This window comes from Acomys minous (genome assembly GCF_964271855.1).
Source record: "Acomys minous genome assembly, chromosome: 19".
Lineage (NCBI taxonomy): Eukaryota > Metazoa > Chordata > Mammalia > Rodentia > Muridae > Acomys > Acomys minous.
In genome coordinates, this window is record NC_140499.1 from 54,714,882 (window position 1) to 54,734,989 (window position 20,108).

Consider the following 20,108-nt stretch of genomic DNA (forward strand, 5'->3'; position numbering starts at 1 on the left):
CAGGGCTGCACAAAGGAAATAACTGCTAGTTCCTAGCTTCCTGGGGTGAAAGATCCTTTGAAGCAACTGCATCCTCTTCTAACTCTCCATGGTCTTGAAGCCAGATAGCATTCTCTGCTGCCCTCTAGAGGTTATGCTGTTATTTCAGATGGCATATAAAGAAACCCACTTAGATAGGTAAAGAAGCATGCAAAAAATGATTCTCCTTTCAGAGACAAAACTTCAGATCATTTGGTGAGCCAATCATAGACACAAATAAAATTAAATAACTGGATGGGACATCTAATATACATGTATATTTATACATATTTCTTGAATTGAAACTGACAAAGTGCTTTTACAGTTGAATTTAATTTTGAAAAAAAAATAATGGTATTTGTTTGAATCCTCAAACACTTTGCAGGTTTTCCTTGTTGGCCCTATTTTTCCTCATGACATGTGCTGTCCATGACTTAGCACACATAATACATTACCAACGGATTTTTGAATCTGCGTGCCTTCCGTTATGTTTCTAATATGCTCAAAATGTTGAGCCCATGTTCTAACTTTGTTATTTCTTCCTGTCTAAATATATAAACCAATAATTTCGGCAACAGTTGTTATATCTCCACTTTTTAACAATGGAAGAACCCGGGCGTAGCAAGATTAGGTGAATCTGTCATGGACACGAGCTGTAACAGACTGTGAAAACTGAAGCTCTATGCGCCCATCTTTATATTTATATCCACCGTGCCACGTTGAGAAAGTCATCATTGCTCTCTTAAATGCAGCCATGGTAACTCTACCACCCACACCTAGTATTCACATTACCTTTTCTCACAAACTCATTTCCACTTGTGCACTCTCTATCCTATTTAGTGGTTCTGCCCTCTATGAAATAACCGGACAGGTAGCCTTCTGCTTACCTTTGCCCTTATGCCCCTTGGCCTACATTTTGCTACAAACATTGAGTTATGAACCTGGAGTTCTCAGTTGTCCCTCCGGCCTTCAGTCATTTTAGTGCAGCCCCATGCCAAAGTACATCCACTCCCTAAAGCCACCCACTCTGGTTCTCTGCCGCAGCGGTGACAGCAGGACTTCCTTCAAGAACAAGTTTAATAGTAGCTCATCAACAGCTTTTCTGTAGGCCACTCTTTCCCCGAACTTCATACATTTCCCACACTGGCTGAAAATCTAGTTTCTGCACCCTCCACAGACTGCTCCCTTGGTTCCTTCACTCAACAAGTATTTATCAACTGCTCCTTTTGTGGGGAGCTCAGGTGACACGCAGGAAAAGAAGAAGTATTTTGGCTGCAAGAGATATTCAGTGAACCAAAGACTTCTCCAAACAGCTAATGTGCTTCCAGACAGAGCAGGCACAACGTTGTAAAGGCAGCAACTAACAGATGATGCTGGCTAAGGCAACGCTTTTTTTCTCTCTCTTCTTTCTTTCTAAGTGATAGAGACAATGACTAGAAATTGAGTTTAGGTAGGGAAGGAATTTGTGAACATGGAATGGAGACAGAAAACGTGACAAACAGGTCATTTAAAAGAAGATTTGGCAATTTTCCAGAGTGTGACTATGCAACTTTTCAGGTTGTAAAATTGTGCATGGGAATGCTGGGATGGCAAAGCTGTTTTGCTGATTGGCATACCTCATGTTATATCTCTCAATCTTTGTCAAGGGACCTACTTCCATGATCTAATTTTCTTCCACTGGAGCCTTTTTCTTAAATGGCATCAAGATAAAGATGAAGCCATCAGCTCAGGACTCAGGGGAGCCAGTCAGATCCAAAATACAGCATGCCTCAAACTCCTAAGCCAGGATAAGCCATAAAGAACACCCCAAAAATGTATGTTGTGCATCAAGAAGATGTAGGTGTAATTGTAATTTTCTTTAACCTTCTTTTCTCGAGTTACTCATTTAGTATCATTTGTTTATATTAAACATCTTTCATGGTTATAAATATTAAATATGTTGATCATCTATGTGTACTTCTTCCATGCTAAGAAGACTGTGAGCTCTTTTTGTTGAGGCCATTTCACATTCGCCTGCATAGTTCTCTTCTGGGTTGTTGTTGTTGTTGTTGTTGTTGTTGTTGTTGTTTACTAAAGAATACTCTTTAGTGGCACACCTCTGCTATCCCAACAACAAATCAGGCGGACTGCCTAAATTCAAAGAGGAAGACCCTGTCTGAGACAAGCAAACAACAAACAAACAATATTAAAAAGAGGAGCTATTAAAAATTTATGGTACAGATGGGTAGTGGGTACAACTCATTGTTACAGCATTTGCCAAGCACATGCCACGCCCTATTTTCAGCACACGGCTCTGAAAACAAATTGTGGAAGTAGAAAAATCAGGATTAATTCATAGCTCACAAACAAAGTTTAAAATGCCTCTAAACATGAGATTAATAAAAATTGCAAGTGGTGTCAATATCATTTTATTAAAATAAAACCCTGAGGACAAGTGGAAAAAATAATTTATTGTAGATTCTTTTACACAATTAACATGTAACATTTATACATATATTGATGTGCTGATATGAAGTACTAAATTTAAAGACAAATTTTCACACAAAAGTACTTTCACTATATTTTATAAAGATAGGTAATAAGTTATCAGAGACATTTAAAGAATGATAGGCCAAATATTCCAATAGGAATGCAGTCCATTTTATGTTGGAACTAAAATACTTTTATGAATATTTTTACTATATTCTGGATGAGTTGACATTCTCCTAAGCTAGTAAAGGGAGGCCAAGCCTGAAGACAGGCCAGGGCTAGCTCCAACAGCAACATCCTAGCTGCATATTTCCCACCTTGCTCTTGGCTATAGCTTCACCCCTGCCCAACACTTGCTCAAGCAAATGTAACCATTGAGTGTAAAACAATGCAGCCCCCACCACAGCCACCAATAGTCAACAAAACTCAATACAAGGACTCAATTAGGGCATGTTAGATGCTAGCTAAACTGTAATTGGCATGAGAGTTGAATGAACAACCAAATTTTGCAATAATAGAAATGTATATCCTATATTTCCAAAGGGAATGAACATACTTCAAAATAGTCACTCTTTTCTTAGTACAGCATATTAATTCTTATTTCACAAGTCTAGAAACAAATTACATTCTTTCTAAAACCTAGATTCACTTCTTTAGAAAATGGTTTCTTGAATGACGTGCACGAACATGATATAAACTTTATTTTATGTTATTATAGTCATTAAAATATTCATATACATATACATAGAGCATTGAGCCATGATATATACACACCTGGCCAGATACTATTATGCCTCATTTTATCTGGTTCAACAAGTACATATTGAGTGCCTACCACTTTTAGATCACCAGTCTAGGCAGTGCTTGTAGCAGAATTTAAGAAACACAAAGCTCAAATCATCCACACCAAAAAGCAAAGTTTAGAAAATATACTAAGTCCTTAAAGGTAATCAAAAGCAGAGGTCACATCAAATAATGGATGGTGTGAGATATGGGTATCTAGGAGGAAGCCTAGCGTCACTAAAGAGGGCAGTAGACTTCGGTATCCACAGGGAAGAAGTGGCCCAGGGCTTGACACACATGAGGCTGTCACCAGAGCCCAATGGAAAGTTTTCTTTGTCCCTCAATGTGAGATTCAGTTTTCATCCGGGTTTGTTTCCTTAAACAAGTGGAAAACCATATATTAGTGACCTTCAGTCTTATTGAACCCTACCATTACCCCCCCCCCACCAACACATGCTCATATTTCTGGCAGTAGGATATGTTTTATACCTATAGTTTCTATAAACCGTCTTCACCCTAGTTTGGGAGGAAATTATTCTTAGGGTCTTCTGACTAAGGAAACTGACACCAGACAGCTTGGTCTTTCATTAGGGCACCCATGAGCATGCCACCCTCACAAGGAAACTATTTAGAGGAGTAAAACCAACTGAAAGAGGGTTAAGTATTTAAAAGTTGGCCTTCTCTTCCCTGTACTATTTGTTATATTCTAGGAAAAGTTTTAGGGAATGTATACACACAGGGGAAAGATATGTGTCCAAGCAGTCTCACACCCTCTGAAGAGGAAAAGCATCAAAGAGGGAACAAACAGTCCTTGTGCTTCTAACCTGACCCCTTGGGATAAGGCCAGGCACGGTTAGAACAGTGCAGTCCTGACGTGGGTTGTGGCTGGAACAGACTCTCGGCACTTGAGAACCTAAATCTTCCCTAAAGGAATTGTTTGGATTCTGAAAAATCAAAACGAGGCATCTTTTCAGGAGAAACTCAAAAGTGAGTGGATCATCAAGAGCCCCTCAACCTCTCCTCCACAGGAACTTCTTCCATCCTTAGGAGAATCATCAGCTTCCTGACAGATAAAATTGCCTGGACATCCAGCTGTCATGTACACTTGCTGAGCTCCCAGAAGGAGCAGCAGGGGCCAGGAAGGCCTCATGGGTCCCTGAGGACCCAGAGCTTGGGCTGTGGTTAAGTCTGACTGCTGAGGAAGGAGTACACCCCAGCTCTGCTTGGCCAGAGAGTTTGGTTCCTACTTCATTGCAAGACAAAAGCCAGGGACTTTCCAGACCCCTCAGAAGCAGTTATCCTTCTTACTGGTTCCTCAGTGCTGCGGTGATGTCCCATTTTACTGAAGAGCTCCCCTCTCTGAGCAAGAATTCCTTTCATTCCAAGTGCATTCCTGGTGTTTCTGCCCATACTCCCCATTTTATAATCTTTCTCAGAAGCAAAAGTAATGCTCTTGTGAGCCATACCTCCGTGCCTGTGTTTTTTCTGGATAGGAACCAAACTTGCATTGGTTCTTTCTTGCCCTTCATGGACACTGGGCCTCTGTGCTCCAAATGGAACTGTGGATCTGAATTTTCTGGAGACATGAGACACCTAAAAGAGAGGAGACGGGGTAGAGAGGGAAGTTGAACAAAGCTGTGTAGAGAATTAAGATAGTCTGGTCCCAACACTGTAGTTGTAGTTAAATGAGCTCAGGATTTTTGTAATGGTGCTTATCAGGAACCTCCGGTGTGATGTGGAGTGGTTTACCATGGAAACAGTGGCATCCTCTTCTCAAATGAAAAATAATGCCAGCAGCCAGGAGAAGGTAGACAGGGAGGCAGCAGCTGTTTCAACGGAGCAAAACTAAACTGTTCACCCCACACTACCCTGCAAATAGAATGTCACCCCCCTCCTTACCTGTATGTATATTCTGATACATTTATCTTCCCCTTTTCTCCTGTGGTTTCTGTTCTGCTTGTGAGGTTGACGGTATTTCCAAAGAGACAATACCGCGGCATCCGCTGCCCTATCACACCTGTCACCACCTCCCCAGTATGAATCCCGATCGTTATCTGTAGAGAGCAAAGTTTTGCTTCAATAGCCTTGACTGTCAACATGTGCGTTTTTACAGACTATGTTAAATACCTCCATACAGTATCTCTCTGTGAAGAGAAGAGGAATAATTCTGTCCAAAGAGGAAGACCTAAAGTTGAAGATGGCAAAGATATGGTGTGGGCAATTTCCATGAGGAAACAATAAAGAAGAAACACTGGGACACTTCCTTGTCCTCAGGACATTCTCCCTACAGAACAAATGAACTGATTTATTTCCCATGTCCATGGAAGAGTGAAATACAATAGGCCCTCTGCTTTCTAGTTGTCCCTCCTTGTACATTTTAACCATTTCCTGAGAAGAAATACAAATCACTTTCCAACCAAGTTCTACTATTTGTAACCTGTTGTTCACTTTCTTTACTCACCTGAACAGATTCCCCATCCACTTGAACCTGACCAGCAATTTCCATCATGTCCAAAGCCAGGTGGCAAATGGACCGCGCATGGTGGATACACGGTTCTGGCAAACCACTCACGGTCATGTACTTGTCACCAACTGTCTCCACCTAAGGTGATACACATATTCAGGTGTTCAGTGGTTGACATAAAGTGACAGTTTCGTTTATTATTATTCTAATGAATAGTTTTTGCCAGAATTTCCAGTGACCTCCTTCTAGCAGTGTGATCTCCAGCAGGATGGAACCTTCTAATCATTTGGAGTTTACACTGTACAGGCAGTTTGGGTCTTGATCATTTTATCTGAGATCCCCTTATCAGTCAGTAGAATATTTATGTGTGAATGCACATATGTGGACAAATGCTCTTAGCCATGCATGTGTAATTGTGTGCACGTGTGTAGGTAGTATGTTTGCCTGAGCATATAGAGGCTACAGGCTGATGAAAGCCCTCTCTCTCTGTCTGTCTGTCTGTCTGTCTTTCTCTCTATCTCTATCTCTCTCCCTCCCTATTCTGTCTCTGTCTCTGTCTCTGTCTCTTTCTCTCTCTCTCTCTCTCTCTCTCTCTCTCTCTCTCTCTCTCTCTCTCTCTCTCTCTCTGTGTGTGTGTGTGTGTGTGTGTGTGTGTGTGTGTAGTGGTGGGGATTGCATTTGAATCTAGTGGCACTCTGCCACTGAGCTACATCGCCAGCCTGCTACCTTATTTTTGAGGCAAGGTCTCTTACAGAATCTAGAACTTAGTGTTAAGATGGACTGGCTGGCCATTTAGCCCTCAGAACCCATCTGCCTCCCCCTCCCCCAGAACTAGGTTATATATGTGCATGGCCCTCCTGGCTTTCCTAACTCAGGTCCTGATGTTGCACAGCCCTCAGTAGACTGTTCTGCTACTCCCCTTCTTCCTCAGGCAACAGCAGTTCAACAACATAGGGCTTGCTGACTGAAGGCCATTGATGTATCATGACCTCTATGAGTGTTTAAAGTTTTCATTTAATTATCTTCTCACTTGTACATTTCATTGTTTACCTTTGACATGCATGGTATACTGGTATATGTCTCTGTGAACATGCATATGGAAGCTAGGGGACGGCCTTGGGTATCATTCATCAAATGCCACCCACCTTCATTTTCAAACTAAGCCATGTAGTCTGGGTTAAGCAACCTACTGCTATGATGTGCTCACCAAGTGTAGCATTGTGCCTTAGGAAAGAACCACAAAATAAACAGTCCTTATGAACTTACAGTACCCTGGGAGCCTAGAGACAGTCAGCTACATTCTTGCCTTTATAAAGCAATATTCCACTGCCTTCATTTTTTTCAATATTATATTTGTTTCTACTTAAAACAAAGGGCAGAGATGTCTTATAAATGTTTATCTTCAAGATGATGGTATCTAAAAGTAAACCTGAGGCTCAGGACCCTTCTCAACCTCCATGGCTTCTTCACAGTGCAAAGCATTTATGTATTTTAGGAAAAAAACTGTCTTTGGCTGAGCACAAAAATGAATGTCGTGTTTATACTGAAAGTAATATACAATCCACAGAGACTCATTAACCTAAGTGCAAAGAAACTGCTGGATACTCCATGTCAGCCAGAGATTGTGCCACAAAATATCATTGTGGTTGCAATGCAAAGAACGCTTCCTAAATGCTAACTACTCAGGGTTGACGTTTATACCATAGACTCGGGCTGCCCTCAGCCTTGTTCAGGAAGAAGCTTCCTTTTGCAGTGAGCAGTGTATTGTAGAGACTCATGAATGGTCCAGGATCTGAAAAGTGTTGAGTGCACAGCACTAAATGAAACATATGTATTATCTCCCTTAAGGCTCAGTGCACATCTGGGAAGAGGAGGCAGATGAGATGCAAACGCCGATGACGGGGAGGAAGGCTGTGAAATTATGTCTTCTGGGACCAACATGGCTGTTGTACCCAGGATCACAGGGCAGATTCAGGTGCCTTCCCAGTGCCTGCACAAAGCTTGGGCAAGTCGACATTAAATTACACATGTGAGATTGCTTCTGGGGAGATTAAGAATCATTGTCTTCAGTGGTGTAACTGCTGCTAAGTTGTCTATATGCCAATGGATAGCTCCACACCCATGCCCATGCAGGCAGGTTTGGTTAAACTCTAACAGGTCACAAAACAACAGCAACAAAGACAAAAGACATGAAAGTGAGAGGGGCACTTGTTGGGAAGAGTAGAAAGGGAGGGAAGGGAAGGTGAGTTGTGAATATGATTAGAGTGCATTATACACATGTATGAAATCCTCAAACAATACCTTTCTTTACAATGCGGAAATTACTTAAGCTAGTGGCCACATTGCCCCTCACCACACTAGGAAAGCAGCTACCGTCTGGGTCCAGTGACCATGTGCTTCTGCAGGAGAGTCTCAGGAGTCCAGACCTGTACTGCACTACAGGGGGATTCCCACGAGGACTTGCCTTATAAACAAATGGGTTTTTCCGTGAATCAGTCAGCGTGTCAAATCTGGTATAGAGGTCATTGAGTAGATTAACAATCTTCATGGCCCCTTCTCCAGATGCGTGCTTGCTGCAGAAAGCGTTGAAGCCCACAATGCCGCTGAAGAGGATGGTCACGTTGTCATATCGTTTGGCAGGCACTGGGCGCTTGTGTCTTAGCTCATTGGCAACAGATGGAGGAAGGACAGAGTACAGCAATCTATGGAGATCATGTGAAAGCACTGTAAGAGATGCTGGGGAAGCCTTTACCATCTCTTTACTGCCCCCATCTCTTTACTGCATCACTGCCACTGTCCTCAACATCCTAGCTAGCATGGCATGAGCAGCATCCTCTGTTGTGCACCCCTGCTATGGTGTTTGATTCCATCACAGCCAAAAAAACAAAAAAACAAAAAAAACCAAACCCAGAGCCAGCAACAGAAGCTGAAAACATAAACCCAGATGTTCCTCATTTCTTTGAGTTTATTGCATAAGGCAGTTCTTAGAGTAACAGAAACCTGAGCAACCTAACTACAAGTGTGGGGATCAGTATATATGGAACCATAATGTGCAAAAGCACACAAAAAAACACCCCAAAATGTCATTTTCCAGTATCATAGCCAACACAGAAACTGGGTAACTGAAACTGATTAATCCATATGACAACGGATCTGGATCCTAAGTGCATCATACAAATATGTGAGAAAACTGTGTCATTTTCATAAGTGAAATTGTGCCATGTACTGAGGAAACATGTACTCTGAGTTGTTTTCAAGCCCGGGGAGATGTTGAGCTAGCTACCCCCATGGGCTTAATTTACATAATATGGGGGCAGATTAAACTAGGTGCCCTTATGACCATGGGGGGGGGGGGAAGTACAGTGGTCTCAAAGCAAGTAGACACAGCTTTCAGATGCATCATGTAGAGGTGAAAGCCCAGGAATGAAGCCATCATGGATAAGGACCGGCATTTACAATGAACTCTCTATTTCATTCATGCTATTGATAATGCTGGCTTCTGTGTTTACTTGTGTGCACAGCATCTGCAGACAGGCGTCTACACCTGCATCAATGCTAAGGAAGCCCTGAGTGTGCTGCAGCTGTGGTGCTGAGGTGGAGTGGAGTAACTGACGGGAAACAAGTCAATTAGGTTCAACTCGCCAGAAGTAAAATGTCATATTTTACAAACAATACAAATTAGCAAAAAAGGAACATTCAAGCACTTGGGGAAGCCATCATATGGGCACCAGGGAAGTATTGCTTTTAATTACTATGTGGAGACGAGACCAAGTTGTAGTCAGGGATGCAAGAGTGTGAACTGAAACGTAATGCAAGTGATAGCAAACTGTGAATAACAGCCAGCCACCACCCCCTTTTCACACCGTTCTTACGTGTCTGTCTTTTTCTTTTCATCCTCCAAGGCTCGCAGTGTGAGCTGCAGCCTGTCCGTGAGGATTTCCAGCTCTTGTGTCAGTTTGTACTCCTCGCGGAACTGTTCTCCTAAAAGAACCAAGTCTCGTGTGGCATCGTGAAGAGGGATGTCACTCAGGTACAGGCCTCTTCTGGTCAGGTCGTCCAGGTTCATCACACTGCCAAACAGAGCAAGGAGTCAAGGTCAGCGCACCGCCTGTCCACGTGGTGGGGGTCAGCCCCGCCCACAGCAAGGGGCACAGGCAGCTTTCCACCTCCACATTCGCTGTTGAAAAAAATGAGGCTGAAGAAACAACTCAAGGAAGAGCAGACCTAACCCAGCTTTGCTCTCTGTGTATCTGAAACCCCACTAGCAAGCAGCGAACGTGAATTACACGTTTGGCGAGTTGTACATTTTGAAGGCACCTTCCCCAACAGATAAAGCAGAAATCTGCCCCACAAACGTCACCTCTGAGAGTAATACAAGGCTAGGCGGGGTTTAAAAAAAAAACTTTTGTTTTTCTTTATCACAAGAACCAGAAGAAAAAAATTGTCTTTATGCTTGTGTCAGGAATAATAATGTTTCTATTGCAAAACCACCTTGTTTTGCCTTTTGAATTTAAGACTCTTATAACTAATTGATTTGCTATTGGAGGCAATGGCTCATTTCTCCAAGGTTCTGTAACCCTCCTTAGCATGTGTTTTAGACTCCTTGCCTAGCGCTTTTATGTTGTTCTTTCTTCTAGTTCTCATTTATTCTTCTATTTTTTTCTTTCTTTGGTTGACTTTCTTTGTTATTAAAATGTAGTATCTGACCTTGATGAAGTCTATGAATCTTTGTAGCTCAAATCTTATCTTTTTATAGCTTTATTATAATAATCTTGATTGATTCCCTAGAGTTCTGTAAATAAAAAGCTCAGTTAAAATTTTACTAATTAAATAAATGTTTAAAAATTTATTATTGGTTTGACTTCATTGTTAAAGTATAAAATGGTTATTTCTGGTTATTCAGGACAGTAATCTTTTTAAAATAACAAATACGGGCCATGACTTTACTAAAAGAATTTTGGATTAAGAAGAGGTTCCCATGAATGTGTTCTCAACAGAAATATTTATAAATCAAAGCACAGTAAAAAAAAATCCCATGTGCAAACATGGAATAATCAAGGCTGCTATTGACAAAAATAGATATTTTGTTAAAAAAATGTATTTTGCAAAAGTAAACCCATCCAAAGAGATGACAGATCATTTGCCAAGTGATCCAAACATGAACAAGAAGATCTGCTCACGAGCAAAGACAAAACGAGAGAACCTTAAAGTTGAAATGGATACCCTAGTGCCAGGTATCACATACCCTCTTGGGCAGCCTCTGAAGACAACGAAGACTCCTGTCACTCTTCTTAGCTGCAAACTAGGAGCAGTTGCTAAAACCCTGCTGCTGAAGATACCACAAACCTCAGCTGAAAAGTGTAAAGACATCCCGCTGGGACTGAGCTGGAAGCTTCCTTCCTGCTGGATAGCTTGCTTAGTTCCAGAAGGTGTCTACAGAATGTTGGGGGAGAAAAGGCACCAGTGGTCTTATCCCACTGTGACCCTAAGATCTACAGTACCAATCTGTGAGGCAAGATTTGCTCACTTAATGAAGTAGCTGCATCACTGTTACATGAATAACCAATTGCTCTCTAATTGTATTTGAGACCCACTCTACAAGAGTAGCACTTTAAACCTGGTCTTGGCTGAGGAGGTCTCAGGCCCTGGGGGAGAACTTAATATTATTGTTTAAATTGTCATGGGGCCAAGATGACTTCCAAAAAAAATTATGTTTAAACAAATGCCACCCATAGCTTTAACCCGAGACTTTCTCGGTAAAGGTGGTGACTGCAGAGGCAAGTAGCTGCTCAGTATGCTAAGAAGTGACTGTTGAATGTTCAGCCCTAAAGAGAAGATTTATACCATCACTAAGAAGGCTCAGAAACATCCTGGAAGAGGGGAGAAAGGATGTAAGAGCTGGAAAAATGTGGCATCTGGAAAGGGGCTGTGAAATACTGTGTTGTTGGCATGGCACTGCCAATGGAGCCATGCCCTCACAGCAGCTGCAGCTGCCTAGAGTGGGGACTCTGTAAGACAGTGCCTCAACAGCTAATCATGGCTTGGGGAGTTTAGGAGCCTTAGTTCTCCCCATGAACTGATGAACTACCCCTGCTGCTGACAGAGTCTGTATGAGAGGTGGTCATTGTCTTCATTTGGGTACCCACTGAGGAGCCCCACTGGGCCCGAGTGAATAGTTCCAACAATGAATAGATGGCAAAGATGATCTTATTTAAACTCAGTGAGTCTCAAGAGAACCCAAATCAAAACAAAGAATAGCAATGAAGTCATGAATGTAGGAAGGGAAGTTGTAAGGAGAAGGTGGAGGAAATACAGGTGGAAAGGGGATTCAAAGGAGGATTATAATAATCAGAATGAAACTAATACTAGGTGAAAGATCACTCAGTCTTCGGGAGTAGAAGCCAGAGGATCCGCTATCCACTATTATGCAAGTCTCCCTATGTATGTTGAGGCTAGCCTGGGCTGCATGACATTCCTTCTCAAAAATGAAATCCTTATTACTTTTCTTTTTTATTTAAATTAATCATCTTAGAAGTATTTTATGAGCAAAACTTCTTCCATTTAAATAGATTTCATCCCCCTCAGGAACAGTCATAGGGGAGGGGAATAAGGGGAAAAGAGGAGGGAGGGAAGAATGGGAGGATACAAGGGATGGGATAACCATTGAGATGTAACAAGAATAAATTAATAAAGGAAAAAAAACTAAAAAATAAAATAAAATAAATAAATAGATTTCATGGTAATTGGCAAATGTATCACTGTAGGACCAATTCTGTATATGAAAGTAAAAACATATACACTACAATTTGTGATTCTCCCTCTGAAGAAACCTTTCTGTCCTTGGATAGGGACTCTGCAGAAAGTGACACTGTCATTCTGCTAGCACCCAATCAGGAAAATGCAGAGAGAAAAAAAAAAAAAGGATGGCAGGTGAGGTGTCACTGGGTCCCTGGATGGTGCTAGCTTTAAAGATGTTTTGTATTTCAGTATCATCCCTTTTGTCTTTATGATAAATAATGCTCAGAAGATAAATAATAATCACTGTTATATAATATCATTGTGAAATATCTTCTAATAATAACCACCACAATTATTTTTTCCTATTGTTCTATAAATGCATATTCCATATCCTCCTGTATTACTAACTTTTAAAAGGTTCCTTATTTATGTCATTGTACTATACATTTTTCATAATTGCTCTCTTATATGATGCTCTTTTCAAAAGTACAAGATATAGAATTGGCAGATTACTCATCCCATGATCTAATGTCATAACAACTTCATAGAAAGATTTTTATATGGCATAAAGTAGGCAGGACTTTGAGTTTTTAGAAATGCCCAGTGCAATCACTCTTCTTATAAAGAATTACATAATAAGGTTTTGAAAATGCATCTTATACTTCAGCAAACCTAAGCATTGTGGACTAAAATGCTTTTGGATTCAAAGAGGCTCTTTGACCCATGTAGTCTTCATGCATGCATTGAAATACCATGCCAAACCCTATTCTTATGTACATCCAATACACATTGATCAAAGATTTTTAAGAAAGTTTCATTGAACTTGCTTTTACCTCACATCAGTTACTATTAAGCTAACAGTGATTACCTTGGTGAACAGAGGAAAAGGATGCTATCTGCTTCCGGTAAATAGATCATTTGGCCCTTGAGACGTAAGCAGCTAATCTCTGTTCCAGTTAGTTCATCCTCACATTCAAGTTTCTCAACATCCAGCAATCCTTCCTTGAACGGGGAGGAAAAAAACACCTTAGCTTCTCCCTGGCAAAGCACCAGGAAGAACCAAACAACCGAACTTCTCACCAGCCCTAAGGAAGAGAAAGCTCATCTGTTAGAACTGGAGGGGGTTGCCCAGGTTAGAAGCGGAGTGTCCGATGGCTTTCTGTGTGCTCAGGGTGGTGGCAGTTGAGCCATGGCCCTGTGGTCACTGTAAGTTTCTGTGGCCACAACACGCGTTACTGAATTGTACCAAAATTAAGCCAAGCTAACTTGGTATTTGCAGATCACCTGGGAGCAGTCAGTCCCAATCATATAAAATACATATGGCTGTGCCTTTGCAGAGTCATGTGGGGAGTATCCAGAGTGTGGATGCTAGGAAAATTGTGTTTGCTACAATTATCCCAGGAGCACAGATGAGGAGATCTGGAAACTATCTAAACTACCAAGCTACATAAGTTTATGAGTTTTTAATCCTTTTATTTCCCTACAGAAAAAAAATGTTAGCAAGAATTATAAACAATTTACAGAAGAATAAATCACTAGCTTTGGTGACATTATCAAAGACTTCTTGCAAGGGGGAAAAGCATTGTGAGTTCAAGGAGCAGATGTTTGTTTTATTATGTGTGACTGAGATGTTCCCAGCAAGACACTTTCTCAAACTGTTTTTCATTCATTCTGATCAGCTGACAGAGGTCCATGCCCCCAGCCAATGCTCATAGATGATTTGCCCATTTCTTTACTGCTGGTTAATAACATGCCCCACTTACAAGTCAGCCAAATAGAGTCTTGATTACCTTGCTTCTCAGTACAAAGACTGTATTGATGTGTGAAAGAATTCCATGGAAACTGATGTCAATATGAGGGCGGACCAGAGAGAAGACAGACAGAAGGCTGCAGTTCCCAGGCTGAAGCTAAGATACAGAAAAAGAACAAAGAACACTCAGCTACTTAATATTGACTTCATGGTTAAATATTAATCTTAAAATTAGGCCAGATCAATTATATTTATAAGTGAAAAAAAAATAAATATTGTGTGTGAAATGTACCCTGAAGGTGGCCTTACATTTTGCTATGTGCAACTGAATGATTAAGCAAACATCAAATGCTTGCAGGAACAGGAAAAACTAATATGAATTTAGGTGACTGATATGTAAATATAAGCTGATGCCAATAAAATAATTATTTCAAGAAAAAGACGAAAATATATCTTCTAAACTGCAGCACTACACATTAGATGCATGTGGCTGAACATGAAATGAAATACCAAAACACCAGTAAATACTTTCTTAAAGTTCATTAAAATGAGAGATAATATTAATAGAGGTAGTAACACACAGCGACTGCTTCTGGTGGAGCAAATGATTGCACAAAAGCATCCTCCTGTCATGTCAGGACAGGGACACAGGCAAAGTAACAGACCACAAGGGAGAGCCCACAGGGACCAGTCTTCTGCTTCCAAGTCTACAGCTTTACACAAGACCTCTGCATTCTAGTCCTGAGTTAAAGCAAAGGGGTACCTCCGCACACACCTGCCATGGACAAATCCTAACACAGGATAGGAGAGAAAGAATAAGTGGGCAGGGAGTTTTCAAATGGCTCCTGGGAGCGCAAGTCAGCTGCAGCTGTAAACCTTCTGTGGCCCTTCAACGCACTGTCACTCTCCCCGCGGAGACCTCCCTGTGTTTCTTCTTGAGTGTTTGTAAAGTTCCCTCTTCCCCTTGTCAACAGCTGACTTTGAAAACTATTTTTGGAAGGCAGCTAGGCAGCGAATATTTGTTCAATAAACGAAAGCACGAATAAAAGCGGACTGCTGTTAGCAAGGTCCCCCAGTTTCCCACAAGGCATCGGTCCCAGTCTCACATAACTTCCTCCTCTCCCCGCAAGTGTTGGAATGAGAAACAAACAAGTCCTAAGGACATTTTCAAATACGTTTAAGTTATAAGTGCATGGGATATGCCCTGCCTTGTAGTCAAAGGTTAAGAAATGAATGAAATGGGAAACAAGGTCAGGCCCCGCGTGGGCGTTGCTGCGCATTTACCTGGGGGAGCACCCTGTAAATGGCATTACCACACTGGGTGACGACTAGGTCCCGGTCAAATATTATGTGAAAAGGAAACGCTTTGCAGAAGGTGTAGGGGCTGATGCGTGATTCCTGAGCACCATTTTCTTCAAACCTGTCCAGATCCTCATAAAAGTCCTCTTCTTTTGATTCTTTCTCTTCAATTAAAAATTGAGTATGATCGCATTCTTCGTTTCTTTGCTGAATAACCTAGATGCCAGGGAGGGGAAATGTGGTTAACTGCTGGTATTTTAACTTACAATATCTGGCTATCTGGGATTGCTTATGAATATTGTGTTTAGAAATTAGAAAGAATAAAATACATGCAAATGCTGTATACAAGTAAAGCTGAAAAATCTTTCTAGATATTTTGTATCCATGAAATGTGAAGACAGTATTCTTTTGAGATACACTCTTTTGTATTTTAGGCAAGCTTCCGTTGGGCACAGTAGCTGGGACTGACTTTGAGCCTCAGATCCTCCTGCTCCCCCATCACCTAAGTGCTGGGATGGTGCTTTTGTGCCACTGTGGTCAGACTCTGCCATGGTGAAGATTGAATCCAGGGCCTCGTGCGTGGTGGAAGGCAAGTATTCAACCAGCTGAGCCATCTCCTGTTCTTATTAATGCAGAATCATCGGTTGTAATTCGGGAATGAATTCCCCGCGAGCACAGGCAGCTTTGAGGAGGACTGAGAAGAGAGTACCTTCTTGGCCTCCTGAACAGGCACATCAGTACAGAGAATCTATGGCCACGCTGCCCTTGAGGATGGACATGATAAGCACAAAAAACCATCAGCTGACCTGGGGATGCTACAGAGGTCAGACAAAGAAAAATGGCAGTTTTCTTCATTGTGTGGTCTCTGTATTGGTAACTTGAAATCGCCACTCAAAAATAACAATGGGTGTCATCAACAGCACCTGGAAAGGCCAGGGCTGGCCTGGCCATGTTCATCATAGAAAGAGAAAGAAACAAAGCAACAGGGAACACAAATACAAACTTTTAGTTCACACACACACACACACACACACACACACACACACACATTCTAGGTCTACAGGAAAGACAAAAGAATTCACATAGAAAAAGTAATCTGTAAAATTGGCTAAGTTGATATGGTCTGTGGGTTTCACTATCCAGTATCTGATAACTTGCATGTGAAACCCATAGCCCAGCAAGCCAGTGCCCCGCCCCATCCCCAGCTGGCAGGTATTCACAGAAAGTAACTGAATTTCCTCTTGCCTTAAGCAACATATAATTACAAAGAAAGCTTGTTGCAAGGGGGGGGGGGGGGGCGGAGAATTGCCCTTCAAATTATCATGCATTCCAAAGCCGAATAGAGAAGGCTGCTAGGGTTTTCACCACTTTGGCTCACAGGTACTATTCATGCGGCCGATGAGCAGCAAACACTGTGCTATCATTTCAAATGTCCCAAATGCCACTTGTATTCGGAAACATCTTCGCTTGCGGATGTTACCTTCATGTCTATCTCAGTGCCGTGTATCTGTTGAGCCACCGTCTTGATGATGCCGATGACAATATCCTGAAGGCCCTCTCTTTCTGAGTAGTAGTGCAGAATCAGCCCTTTGCCTTTCTCTGCATCGGTGCACCGAAAGGAAGGTGCCCGCATCCCTGGGTATATGGTGGCAAGGTGGTCATGCAGGGCGTCGAGGTTCTGTAGTGGACAGGAAAGAACAGTGACCAGAGACTTCCATGAGGACTTAGCAATGCAAGGAGCAGAAGTGAGGTTCAAATCTGGGCTTCCTGGGCAGATCACTAGAGTAAACATTTACGTAGGATATTCTTCACAGTGTCCCTGAGGTAAGGCGCCAAGATGTCACAGAGAGAATGAACAGGACAGAATAATTGAGGAGAACACATATAATTAATAACAGTACACCTCGAGAAGTGATAAATAAGTGTCAATCATCAGAAGAAAGAGCATACTTAAGGGGAAAGCAGGCGCCTAGGGCTGTTGTTCGTGCAATAGAGAATGTTTAAATTCCCCACATCCCTTCTGCTCACACTATAAGCCCCCAACTGAATTTACTAAAAGCAAATATCAAAATGTGAAATATAGACATATTGCTCTGATGAGTGATTTTTTAAATTAAGGTGTGTCTTTATAAAGTAAGTGTGTATAATTCCATGTTCATCAGTAGTCCGTAATCAATATAAGAGCCCACGGCAAAGCAGCAAAAGTACCACTTCAGGCAAACGTCTTGGAAAATTAAAGATCAGTAAGCTTTCTACTTTCTGTAGCTTTGTCACCTAAACCATGCTAAATTTCCCAGAATTTTCTATTAGTCACTAAAATTCAAAACTGATTTATGCAAAGATTGACACTTCAATTGTGAAAGCCACACCTTTAAGTCAGTTCAGCATTATAGCATTTAGCTGATACCATGTTCCATGCAGCCATAGGAGATGCAAGAGACATCCAGACACAAAAAGTCATAAAAGCTGACACTGTTTCAGTCGGGTGGGTAAATCCAGTGTCACTGTCTATGCCTCAGTCTACCCCGAATTCTTCATTCATCCCTTTAATAACTCCATAGCTCCTGTACACATAGTCTTTAGTATTTTTTAAGTCTTCTTCCTGATTCCCTCTAGGGGCCGCTGTTGCAGTGTAAAAGCTATCAGGCCTGTTGGCCTTTTATATTCCTATAAGCAGTCAAGCAGATCATTTTGCAGAGACGAAGGCACCACGTTGATGTTAAGGCAGGTCATATACTGTCCTTGGATCCCCCAGGATGGATGAGTCACTAAAGATAGCACCCTTTCTGTAGGGGCAACCATTTGCATTTGTGCACAGGTGTGGACAGTATTAAGGGTTGAACAGTGGAAACAGAGTGTAGCCTGGATGTAGTCCTAAAGGCAAGTGGGTTGCGACGAATGCTGAGTGATAGTGTTCATGGTTCGAGCCCTTTTGTGGTAACCAACTCTCCAGAGATTTGCTGTCGTATTGAATTTGCTATTAATTAAATGGACAAGTAGAGTGCTTTGTTGGAGCATAAAAGATTTACTACTTAATGTAATATTGATTTTCTTTAGCTAGTATCCAGCATAAAATACACTCTTGGGATTTCTTCAGTTACAGCTTTCCTTACGCAGTTTTACTCTATCAAAATTCAAGTGATTACCACAGCCTGTCTCTTCAAATAAATTGGCTTATGATTAAATTTAAATTCTTTTTCACTACAATTATATTGCTAATAAATTGCAGTCCTCATATTTGAACTACTGTTGTTACAATAACCTCAGGAAACCACAACTGAGGACCCTTAGCAGGGCCAAGAGAAAAGCCATTCACAGCTGATCGGACCATCTAAACAGACTTGACAGCTCACAAACATAGCTATATTGATACATTCTGGGCAATAAAACTTTCATCACAAAACTGGAATTGTTTCACTTCTAAATATACCCATGGAGGTAACTACAGGAAGAGAGCAGCTGCATGGCCAGTTACAAGGAGTATGCACATGCGCATAGAAGCCAAAAAGTCGTGGGAAAATGTAAACACACATGCTTCAGCATCAACAGCCTCCAGGAAACCACAAAGCAACCTCAAATATGCCTTGGACTTCTCCTTAGCATCATTTAAAAGGGCGGTGGTTTTGTTCCAATACCTAAGATTTAGTCTGAGGTTTTAATTCCATTTCTAACTGTGCTCACATCATTTTATATTCCCTCTGCCATTAAGAGAATGGATGTGCTTATTCTATGCGAGGATTCTGCAACTGTCAGCCCAGTGGACCTGGCTCCTGGTGTTTGTGCTTTATAGGACACTGAGTCCTATTTCCCTTACGCAGTGCTGCTGCTCAGGGTGGAGTGTGCTCTGGAGATTTAGGAAGCCATCTACATCTATATATTTAAAGATTTTGGACTATTTCAAAATAATGCACATTTTCTTTTTGAAATATACCAGGCATGCCAAGAATAAGCTCATACATAATAATAGAGACAAAATATGCATACATCCAAGCCTGCTTTCTTTGCTCCTAGAGAAGCGAATCAAAAACATATAAATTGGCTGCAGAAATGTAGAGATAAAGCCTCTGCCTGGGACATTTTAAGGCAAAGCAGTTTTGTTGTTGCAGTTGCATTGTTTTTTTGTTTTGTTTTGGTTTGGTTTTTTCCGTCTCCATAATTCTTAACCCTGATCCTGATGGGTGAGAGGGGAGGAAGTTGTGTGGCTGATCCTCTACAGTACAAGGCTGGAAAAAAGATGTCCTGACACAGCCTTCTCCCTCCCTCCCCTCCCCCAGCATTTTCTTCCTACACACCTCTGAGAAGCAGGACCAGCATCATGGACCCTGAAAACCCCTTGCTGCGGTTAACGAGAAATGGGTCATTTTAGAAGTTGGAGAAGGAAAAATTTAAGCCAGCAACACTGAAACAAATGGTGAGTGTACCCCTTGGCTGATGGGAAACCAGGAAGTGAGAGGAGACAAGGAGCTTCTGTTATTCTCAAAGACTGGGGGAAGGGAGACCACTGACTCAAATTATCATGGCAAAATTAATTGAAACAAGCAATTAATTAAAGCATGTTTTTTTAAAAAAAAATTGTGTACACAGTGT

At 41.5% G+C, this 20,108-nt stretch overlaps 1 protein-coding gene across 1 annotated transcript in view; it reads right to left on the minus strand.

Moving 5' to 3' along the window:
• Positions 1–2,448: 2,448 nt before the first annotated feature.
• Positions 2,449–20,108, minus strand: part of GUCY1B1 (guanylate cyclase 1 soluble subunit beta 1) — a 42,118-nt gene continuing 24,458 nt past the window's right edge. Inside the window, exons 5-14 of the mRNA XM_084768901.1 lie at positions 17,002–17,199; positions 15,507–15,737; positions 14,263–14,379; positions 13,341–13,474; positions 9,607–9,804; positions 8,199–8,436; positions 5,732–5,872; positions 5,170–5,324; positions 4,737–4,863; positions 2,449–3,646 (exon numbers count right to left, since the gene is read on the minus strand). Coding sequence (XP_084625027.1) covers positions 3,623–3,646; positions 4,737–4,863; positions 5,170–5,324; positions 5,732–5,872; positions 8,199–8,436; positions 9,607–9,804; positions 13,341–13,474; positions 14,263–14,379; positions 15,507–15,737; positions 17,002–17,199 — 1,563 coding nt within the window. The 3' untranslated portion in view covers positions 2,449–3,622. The remainder of the gene's footprint in view (positions 3,647–4,736; positions 4,864–5,169; positions 5,325–5,731; positions 5,873–8,198; positions 8,437–9,606; positions 9,805–13,340; positions 13,475–14,262; positions 14,380–15,506; positions 15,738–17,001; positions 17,200–20,108) is intronic.